This window comes from Danio rerio, chromosome 3 (assembly GCF_049306965.1).
Source record: "Danio rerio strain Tuebingen ecotype United States chromosome 3, GRCz12tu, whole genome shotgun sequence".
Taxonomy (NCBI): Eukaryota; Metazoa; Chordata; class Actinopteri; order Cypriniformes; family Danionidae; genus Danio; species Danio rerio.
The window spans coordinates 35,433,719-35,445,000 of record NC_133178.1 but is presented as its reverse complement, the minus strand read 5'-3'; the positions used below and the strand labels follow the sequence as shown (position 1 = coordinate 35,445,000).

General features: G+C 35.2%; 2 protein-coding genes across 6 annotated transcripts in view; one reads left to right on the top strand and one right to left on the bottom strand.

The window, feature by feature from the left end:
- The window catches only part of rrn3 (RRN3 homolog, RNA polymerase I transcription factor), a 13,443-nt gene extending 8,699 nt beyond the window's left edge, over nt 1–4,744 (top strand). For both annotated transcript variants that reach the window (XM_701870.7, XM_005164109.5), the window contains exons 15-18: nt 1,178–1,286; nt 1,379–1,531; nt 1,616–1,703; nt 4,147–4,744. In XM_701870.7, the coding sequence (XP_706962.2) occupies nt 1,178–1,286; nt 1,379–1,531; nt 1,616–1,703; nt 4,147–4,299 (503 nt within the window). In that variant the 3' untranslated portion in view covers nt 4,300–4,744. The remainder of the gene's footprint in view (nt 1–1,177; nt 1,287–1,378; nt 1,532–1,615; nt 1,704–4,146) is intronic.
- Nucleotides 4,745–7,245: 2,501 nt separating this feature from the next.
- Nucleotides 7,246–11,282, bottom strand: part of si:dkeyp-72e1.9 — a 91,241-nt gene continuing 87,204 nt past the window's right edge. For all 4 annotated transcript variants that reach the window (XM_005164110.6, XM_073944756.1, XM_686752.7 and 1 more), the window contains exon 22: nt 7,246–11,179. In XM_005164110.6, the coding sequence (XP_005164167.1) occupies nt 11,119–11,179 (61 nt within the window). In that variant the 3' untranslated portion in view covers nt 7,246–11,118. The remainder of the gene's footprint in view (nt 11,180–11,282) is intronic.

Here is an 11,282-nt window from a genome sequence, read left to right as displayed (position 1 = left end):
TTTACATGAACTCACAATGAACTACTGTATTTTCATTAACTAACATTAACTAACAGGATCAAATACTGTAGTAAAGGTATTGTTCATTGTTTGTTCACGTTAGTAAATGGATTAAGTAACATTAACTAATAAACCTTATTGTAAAGTGTTACCGTAAAATAATTTTGGAATGTTTAAAGAATTCTGCATTCTGATATTTAGTTTGATGTTAATATTAAAACTTAATATGATGTTGAAATTAAGTTTTATATATGTAGTATTTTGTTGTTGTTTTTAAACTGCATTGTCAGTTTAAAGGATTGGTCCAGAGTGTATTTTTAAGGTTTGGTTGTGTTTATGGAGTGCAAAGCAATGTGTGCTCATGCTTCATTTGTAACAAATCATGTTATTTTTTCATATATCTTACTTCGATTATATACAGCTACTCGGCTAACATTAAAACCACTGTCATATTTCCTAGTTCCTATGAAAGCCCACCCTCAAGAGGTTCGGATTTTTCAGCGAACATAATGTGCTATGATTCACAGATTGGCTCCATGTTACCAGGAAAATTCTCTGCTACAACATTACAGCACATCTGGCCATGTCTCTTCACTGCATGGGGTGTATGTGCATAACCTGAAGGGTTTTTGACTTCATTAACCCGGATGTATTTTTTTGTAGTCCAAAACCACGCTCACTGTAGGCTTTGCTCAACTAACTCTGTAAAAGCCAATGTCTCTCTTTACGTTAAACTTTGAGCGTATTACAATTAGAGATGTTGTTTTATGTTCACCCAGCTACATTACAAAACAACTAAAGTTTAAATTATGATATTGTAGTGGACCACCCCTTTAAGTTGTAAAATGATGCGTGACTTCTTCAAATTTGTTATGTAGTTACAGACTATTAATGATTTATTTTACATTTGCATATACACATGTATTTATTACTATGTATTTTCATTATTGCAACAAATTTCAGTGTAATTCAAATGGTTGTGTAAATTTCAAATTGATCCAAAACAAACTAATATGATTGGCTGAGATTGGCAATGAAAATTAGGAGTGGCTTAAAATAAAATAGAAATACAAATAAATTAACATGAACAAATAGGAAGATTATATACGTAAAATTGTCAAATTAAAAATGGTTTTTAATTTTGAATGCTTCTAAATTTTGTACCCCCCGTCTGCAGGGCTGGCGTATCTTCAGGGTTTGAATCTGGAGCGTATTGTGATGTGTCAGCTCAACCCACTGAGGGTCTGTCTGCCTGCTGTCACCAACATGTTTGCAGCCATCACCAGGTACAGCACCAGAAACATGCGTCATCGAATTACATAGCTTTATGAACATACAAGAACCACAACTGAGGGCAATTTCACCCATCTGTTGGCAGGAAGTACCAGCTCGTGTTCTGTTACACCATCATTGAGCGCAACAACCGGCACCTGTTGCCAGTGGTGAGGAGTTCTGTGGGCGGCAGCTCAGTGGCCACCAACACAAACCCCCTGGATAGTTTCTTCCCTTTTGATCCATACCTTCTGAAAAGGTAATAAAGAAACCATTTAACCCTGGAATAATGATCGACTAGACTCACATACTTACTTACATTTTTATTTATTTATTGTGACAGTTCTGGGAAACTCATTGAGCCGATCTACCAGGTGTGGGAGGAGCCGTCAGACTGTATGATTGGTGTGCCCAAGAAGGAAATCCCAAAGGTGATCAACTAACCTGCATTCACAGTGCCGATATTTATGTGCTTTAGGGCTGCTCAATATATAGTTTGAGCGTCAATATTGCAGTGTGGGTATCTACAATAGTCACATCGCAGTATTAGATTATTTATTAAGAATTAAAAGTAAAGACCATAGAATACACAAGACATGTCACTCGTATAGTTTTAATGGGGAAAAGTTGAACGGTCAATATGGCGAATGAAGCCCTGCCTACTAGCACAGGAGCCAATCATTGATCGCTATAGACTGACAGAGAAGCTCGGACCAGATGTGCGCTTTTACGGCAGTTTGGTGGTCAACAAAAACACTGGAATAAGAGATACATCCTCATAGAGCTTGAAGTTTGTGCTTTTAAATTAACCAACTATACTTGAAAACAAAAGTTTTTTAGTTTTGTTATCTGGATGATATGGACACAAGGTATTCAAACACCTAACAAACTTGTAAACAAAAAGGCGCTGTCATTTCTGGAGGAGACTCGCCATCATGACTGAAGCTGTGGATTATTTCAGAAAAGCAGTGCGATCAGACGATTATTAACCAGAGAATGATAGAACGTGTAGATTGGTCTTAAAAGAGGTTGGTGTCGTGATCTCGTTTCTTTCGAATGTGCATTAGCTCGGGCAACCTGAACATATGCAGATTTAGTTTGATTCGGACGTTAAGAAACTAAACTTGTGAGACAAATGTTGTTTAATTTTATTGGTGGTTCCAAATTTGTAAAGTAATCGTAAGCTTAGCAAACCCCCCATTCAGACGCCAAATGAAATGACTTGCCTTAAAGGGACTTTGTTAAAAGATAAAAATATCTACATTTTTTTAATTATTTATACAATTTTGACCATGTTTTACGCTTGATTGTTCAATTTCTATATCTGAGTACTACTAGACTTGGCAGAAAACCATGTTTATTTCACTTTTATTTTTTGCTATGTCGTATTTATATATATAAATATTGAAAAAGACTTGATCATCCCAGTCTATCTTAATGAATGAATTTTTTCTAAATAGATATATTTAAGTCATCTGGTGAAACTGTGCGTCTATATAGCAATATATATAGCAACATATACAAAATAACGCAATGTCAGGTTTTTCCTATATTTCCTAACATGCTCCTAAATAATGTGTTTGTAATTGGATTGATGATTCCATAAGATTTAAAAAACATTCATTCAAACACTTGAATTGATCTAAATGAATGTTCGGATTGAAAGGGGTGGTTTGTCTGTTTGTCCGTCGATCAAACACTTGTTCAAACTACTTATTTAAAGTGCGTTGAATCAACAAACTTCTTGAGTTTTTTTGTGGACAACTAGATTGTTTTATGTTCAATTCACTTAAATTAGTAAAAGTTCACTTAATTTGTGTTGCAACAACATGAAAGAATTGTGTGGAACACAGCATTTTTAATACAGCGAACAGCAAAAAATTACTTTGTTTTTTTTTTTTATCCAACTACAGCAGTCAACATTTGAAGTGGATCATCAACTGTCATCAAAGTTCTCCTAAAACTATTAAACAACATCAATTCTTGTTTTAGGGCAATTTTGAAAAGCTTTTTTGGTCCACTTCAAATGTTCCTACTATATCAGTCAAATTCAGAAGTCTCTGGGACACGCGTGCAATGAAATTTAGACATGCATAAGCCTGCGCATGTTTTAATAAATGCATGATAAAGCTGCTAGTCATGTAGTTACTAGGCAGCGTAATTAAGTACTTTATTTTAGAAATGGCAAAAATTAGCTATATAAATAATAAAAATAAAATAATTGTAGCAGTTGCAAAATATTATGAATTAGACATAAAAAAATGAAACTAGTAAAATAATAGAAAGAAATAATAAAATTACTCATATATAGAGCGGGGGTTTTGTTTGATGCCCATGTTAACAAATTAGAGCTTTCACACAGCACATAGGAAACTTCTTTCTTCTGTTGAACAAAAAGAAAGATGTTTTGAAGAATGTTTTAAAAATTGCTGTTGACTTCCATAGTATTTTGTTGTTCAAACTATGGATGTCAGTTTATCTTCCTTTGCCTTCAACAGAAGAACCAAATTCTTTGTGAGCTCACCCTTTAAAGCATCCTCGTTCATGTTATGGCACTACAACTGCCTCTCAAACTAGACAAAATGTAAGGCGGGGCTTGACTTTGTTCATCAGGCTTTGATTGGACGGTTGATCCTTGCTATTGTTGTGATGTCATGTGATTGACAGGTTCTCCTCATGTCAGTAGACAGAGAGCGGAGAGATCATTTTTCATTAAACACTATGAAGACACAGAACAGGTTATTTATAATAAACACTACGGTACTATTGAAAGGGACAGGATTGAAGTGTATTTTATCCCCAAGTCTCCACAAGGAAACTAAAACAGAATGAATTTCAGAGCATCTTGATTCACCCTGTGTTGTGTTCTGTCAGGGCTCTATGGAGGAGGAAGATGATTTTCTGCATGGAGAAACTCCTCATGGAGACTCAATAGTAGGGATGACTCCGGGCTCATATGAATCTCATCTGCAGAGCCCGCGGAGCGTCGGCTCTCCTCCAATCTCCTTCCTGCAGAGACCCTTCTGATACACACACACACACATCTCTCCATGAGGAGGCGCTGGAGAGCAACACACACACACACACACCAGCATTACTCCTACAGCAGGAGTTAAAAAAAAAAACCTCTAGGACATTTTAAGACTGCATCAAGACACACACACTTCAGATGTGTTAATAACAGGAATCAAACTCTGTTGGTGTTTCAAGTAGACAGTTTTCTGGAGAAAGCGTCTGTACAGATGTTGCGATCATGGCTGTGTGCTCATTTGGAGTAGAAAAGAAAGCTGTTTGTAACATTCTTCAGTTGTTTCTGGTGAGGTTTCATTAGTAAATGCAGTCAGTTCCTGTGTGGAGCTGTACATACTAGGTAATGTACATACTTCATTTAAAAATTTTAAATACTGGACTTTCAGTTATTGTGTATAAATATTGCAACTTGCACAGTAAATATTGTTTAACAAGAACAAAACAGTTGTCTGGGATTTTATTGTAATTTTGAAGATGCCATCTAATTTTTACTGATGAATAATATATATATATATATATATATATATATATATATATATATATATATATATATATATATATATATATATATATATTAAGCCTTTAAATGTCACTTTAAGCTGTATAGAAGTGTCTTGAAAAGTATCTAGTCAAATATTATTTAGTCATCATGGCAGAGATAAAATAAATCAGTTATTAGAAATGAGTTATTAAATCTACTATGTTTTGAAATGTGTTAATCTGCTCTCCTTTAACAGAAATGGGGGAAAACTAAATAGAGGGGCTAATAATTCAAGGGGGCTAATAATTCTGACTTCAACTGTAAAAAAAAAAAAAAAAAAAAATATATATATATATATATATATTTAGACACACTTATATATATTCAGAAGTGGCTTATATAAAACGCAAAGGCCTCTAGATTCCGCTCATTTTACCAAGATATATAAGATCATGCCTTGGTATTTAATTAAGACAGTAAGGTCTGACTTTGCTCAGATTATATAGAATATGAAGTCATGGTGCAGTGGAAAAAGAATTAATATTGTGTATGACTCCCATGAGCTTGGAGGACTGCATCCATACATCTCTGCAGTGACTCAAATAACTTATTCAAAAAGTCATCTGGAATGGCAAAGAATGTTCTTGCAGGACTCCCAGAGTATATCAAGATTCTTTGGATTCATCTTCAATGCCTCCTTCATTTTACCCCAGAAATGGTTAATAATGTTCATGCCTGGTGACTGGGCTGGCCAATCCTGGAGCGCTTTGACTTTCTTTGCTTTCAGTAATTTTGATGAAGAGGCTGAAGTATGAGGAGCGCTATCCTGCTGAAGAATTTGCCCTCTCCTGTGGTTTGTAATGTAACTGGTCTCTAGTAAATCTCTAGTAAATGTAATCTAGTAAATCTAGAGAAGCACAAACGTCTAGACATTTCAGGCTGTTGATGTTGCCATCCACTCTGCAAATCTCTCGCACACCCCCAAACCATGATTTTTCATTTTCATTTTAACTATGCTGTTCTTTGAACATTCTAGCCATCAAATAGCCCTTAAAAATGGTTTCCACAAGTATATCAATACTTAAAGTTGCTGCCACATGAATCCTAACATTACATATTTTTTAAACCCGTTTTAAATAAATGTTAATACTTCTACATGTTTATTAAATACACAAATCTTTAGTATGTATATAGACATACATGGACAGTAATATATATATATATATATATATATATATATATATATATATATATATATATATATATATATATATATATACATATATATACATACATGTATATAATAAATTTCAAATAAAAAAAAATCAGCATTTGGTATAAAATAACAAATAAGTTGCCAAATGTTGAAACATTTACATTTACTTTTAAACACAACATGATGCAGATATTTGTCACTTTGTCATTTTCTGGAAAAAAAAGTACTAAATGAACATTTTATTTTTAAACTTAAGATATACTTTGAACACATCTAGTAAATCTAGAGAAGCTGAGAGACAAGTCTTCTTGTTATGTGAAAATAAAGCATAACAAAAAATAAAATCCCCGAATTATTATATCTATTTACCTGGAGCTGTGTCACTCTAAATAAACAGTTTAAATGGACAGTAATATGTTTTTATTATTTTATTATTATTCATCTTTATTTAAAAAAAAGGATAGAATACATACATTAGAAAAAGCAGCAAAAAATGCAAGTTTAGCCTATTAAAATGAATAGCTATTATAAAGAAATGGAATTATCAAATCTCAAAAAAATGTTCTTCACTGTATAATTGAATAATTCTGATTAAAGAGCAGCGAATTAATCCTCATTTAGATTTTTCGTTTGATCACATTAAATAACAGCAGTGTCACTTTTCAAAATGCACACATCTATAATGAAAGCATTAGATGGCTTTCCTCACTGTTTATGCTCATTTAAGACAAAATTTATTTTGTTAAAGAGAAAACCCTCCAAGATTGACATTTTTAGATGTTATTATTATTGTTATTATTATTATTATTATTATTATTATGTGAATATGTCTGTTCAAACACACACTCAAAACCAAGAGTGTCCACCCTCACTCCGCTTTAAATATCTGTGTATTATCCATTTGTTTGGTTTGTATGTTTACAACTTAATAATTGAGGTGCAGTACATGCATATTACCAGAAAGAGGTCACTGGAAGGTCAAATTCAGTGATGCGTCTTTAACTGAACAGATGTGTGAAGCCACATCTGGAAAAAACAGACCGAGCTGTTGCAGATTACACAAGTATTAAAACCGTGTCAGCATGCAGCCCTTGCTAGCCAAATCAAATTTTAAATATTGTATGATGATGAGCAACATTGGCCCAGCAACGTCCATCAACACACACACACACAGCAACATTCATAATAATACATACAAAATCCCCCAAAAATCCGATCTGTGAAATGAAATCCAAAGCACACCTCACACGTTTGTTCTGACTTTATTAAAAACATTAAAAGAAAGATATTTAGGCCACACATATGATGCAATCTAGTTCAATCACAGGACTACATGTCGGCATCTGTAGAGCATGTGCTGTTATTAACATCAACAAACCATCTGCGTAACCGTGTACACACACACACATCCTCAGCAAATGATTGATCGCATCTTATTACATATTGATATAATTGACTGTAAGTCCTATACGGCGAGACAAAAGAGCCAAATACAGTGTGCTTATGAAAACAGTAACCTGAACCGTGGCCTTTGTTGGGCTTGAATGGGCGAATTCAGGGTGGAGCTGCAATATGACTCTGTTTCTCCATATGCTTGTGCCATGACGAACCAAATCCTGCTCAGTTTACCTGGAATATAAGAAGCTTTTAAGGCGTTTGACACGTGCGCAGAAGGATTAGTCTTTGATTAGTTTATACTACTGATGGTTGAGTGATTACTATGATACTTGTGTGGTTTTTTTCCAGTCTTCGCATTACAATTGTGATCATAACTCGTAAGTCTTTTGCTGTCTTCAGTAGTTTGTTTTTGTTTTGTGCCGCCATCATGTGAACAAACTAATTAGTGCAAGAACAAAAGGTTAATTGTCAGCCAATCAGAATTCAGCAAGTGTTTAAAGCGACATCCGATAAAACTGCAGCAAACTATTGTAAGAAATGATAGCGTCCAGTAGTGTGTAATAGTAATGGTTTACCTGTGTTTGGATTCCGAGACTGCATATTTCGAAGTCCACAAAGGCTGATTTGAGTGTTAGTTCTACTAAAGATTGATCTGAAGCAGCAGGAACATTAGTAATGAATGTTTTTAGAGTGACTTTAAACAATACAACCTACCTTGTTATGTATATTTAGGTTAAAAATATAAATCATAAAAAATTCATCTTCGTAAAATAAGTTACATTTAAAAGGGTTTGTATTTTTGACATTTGTATTGTTAGATATCAGCTAAACTGAAATGCAATATTCATGTGTAATCCTTGTGAGAGACTTGCAATGAATCTCGGGATAGTCTGGGCTGTAAAGAGGGCTTGACGTTAACCTTTCATTTATTTATTTTTCTGACCATGGTTTTAATATTGATATATATATATAAATAAGTTGACAACAGCACGTTTAAATTTACTTGGGAATTTTTATGTGTGCTCGGAATGGATCATTGAATCAGTGACTCACCTGATTTGTTCAAACTTGCTCAGTTGTTTAATATAGAAACACTTCAGTGTGATAGAGGTCAAATTTACTGTTTAATATTAATATTATGTTATATTTTTGAACATAAATTCAGATGAAATCACTGCAAAATTTGCTGTCATACTGGTATTTGTGAAAACAGTTCTCTGATTATGTCGTGTTGTTGAGCTGTATATGTTATGAATAGCACAATTCAATTTATGTTATGTTTGTCTCTGTGTTTGTGTGTGTCTTTTTTTGGTCAAGCTCATTTCATTCATTAATTTTCCCTCAGCTTAGTCTCTGATTTATCAGAGGTCACCACAGAGGAATAAAACGACAACTATTCCAGCATATGTTTTACACAGCGGATGCCCTTCCAGCCGTAACCCAGTACTGGGAAACACCCAAACACACTCACACACACTTATACACTTTAGCTAATTTTGTTCACCCAATTCACCTATAGTGCATGTCTTTGGACTGTGGGGAAAACCGGAGCCCCCGGAGGAAACTCACGGGAACACAGGGTGAACATACAAACTCATCACAGAAATGCCAACTGACCCAGCCCAGGCTCGAATCAGCGACCTTCTTGCTGTGAGGCGACAGTGCTAACCACTGAGCCGCCCTCAAGCTCACTTATTTATTTAAAATTTTTGGTGAAAATCAATCTGATCAACGCAATCTCACGGCAATTTGTAACTCGTTGATTTAGTGGCTAATTTGTATGAATTGTACGCTCTCCGTTTTACAGTTTACTATGATTTGCTCGTCCCCAAATGATGGTTAGGTTTAGGGGCGGGGTTTGGTGCCACGCCTCTTTTTTAAAATCATACATTTTCGTACGACTGAACTTGTATGAATCTCTACAAATTAGCAACTAAACTGACAAAATGTAAAATAGTTATGTTTCCTTGTGAGATCAGGCTGGACTTACTGCACAAGGCAGGGCTTAAAAACAAAAATAGCTCAGAAAAATTTCACACTTTGGGTTACTTGTCTGGTTGGACAAAATTTTTTAGCTCGCTTATAAAAAAAATTTCACCTGTTCTACTGAAGCGTTAACCTCAAGCCCTGTTATATTCAGTTAAACAGCTCTAGCGCCAAAAGATACATCTGTTGTCTGAAAAATAAAAGAATAAAAAAAGGAAGCCTTCACTCTAAAAAAAATGCTGGCTTGTTCCCAGCAGACACATAAGACGTTAATATTAGGTTAGATTTAGGTTGCCAGCATCTAAGGACAATGTTAATTTGATGTCCAATAATGGCGTGAAATGATGTTGACATCTGGTTGATTTTAGGTTGTGTTAGAAAGAGACCAAAATCCAAAATCAAGCCAACATCTTAAACCAACGTCATATTGACGACCATTACTGACATTTATTCGTCAGGTATGGCAATCAAAATCCAACACCTGATAGATGTCATACTGTTGACGTCCACACAACTTCAAGCTGTAACATCATTAGATGTTGATATTTGGTTGTTTGTAGGTTGTGTTGGAAAGTGACCTAAATGCTACATCTGTCCGACGTTGGACATTGACATCAGCTTTACGTTGGGTTTTGACGTCAACCTGATTTTCATTTCTAAGCAAAACAAAACGTCCCGTGACGTTGGGGTACAACGTCATTCTGACATCATGTTGACGTCCTGTGCCTGCTGGGTTGTAACACAATGTTGTGTGAAAAATGGACAAAACCAATGGTTGGGTTAAAAATGCAATTTAACTTTAATTAAAAATATTAACCCAACATCAAGTTCGTCCATATTTGACCAAACAGTGGATCACAACAACGCAGCATTTAAATTTAGACAGCCTTCGTTGTGTCGCAGTGATGCAACTGCATTTATCTATTGTTATCTAGTCTTTGTTGTGATTTGGCCTTTGTGCGACTTATTTTCCAGCAAATTCAGCAGTCTCAAGCGAAGTTCCCATCCATCATACAGACCAATAGTAATGTAGAGGATGCTGAATGACATCGGACAGACCTTACGCGCAAACTTGTCCAAGCGCAAACTGACATGATCACGGGAGACGTGAAGAAGAGGACACAGAAGGTTCAACGGCAAGATTTACAAGGTTCAAGATGGCAGCCGCGCACATACTTCAGAAGCGAGCATGTCTACGTGTCTCTGAATAATAATAAAATATCTGGACCCAAAATATAAAATCTTCAAAACGTCATAGCACTTCTCAGAACAGATACAAATAAGCATCATATCAAATGATGACGAGTAAGGACTGTCCCAACGTGTATTTCTAAAGTGAAATGTCATACATGTATATAACACACCTAACTCTAATAGAGAGGTCAGCTGCACGGTCGCATGTGTTTCATTACAGTTGTTCAATGAGGAAATATTCGGACAAAAAATCATCTGTGTATGGTAACCATCTGCTGTAAATGTTTTGCTGACATGACTGAAACCGCATTCGAGCATCTCAAAGAGCCGATTTCAGTCCCCTGGGTTGATTTCTGCTTTATATTATGACATTGAGTTCTGCTACTTGTTATATATACACATGGACGGCTTTAAAAAATGAGTTTGAGTTGAGCTCAGGCCTCTGAAGAATGAACTGAAGGAGTGAAAGCTCACAGTCTCTTTTTTTCCACAGTATGCTTTGAGTTCAGATATTGTGGATGATCTGGTTCATCTGGAGGCTCTATTGTCCTCTTCGCTCGGCTGCTGGAGTCCCGAGGACAGGAGGCTGTGGCCACTGGAGACTGGAACAAAAGACACCACAGATTTAAATGACACTTGTTCCTTGATCTTTTAAGGCAGTGTAAAAAATCTTATGACCATTTAAATGACTTTTTGAATATATTT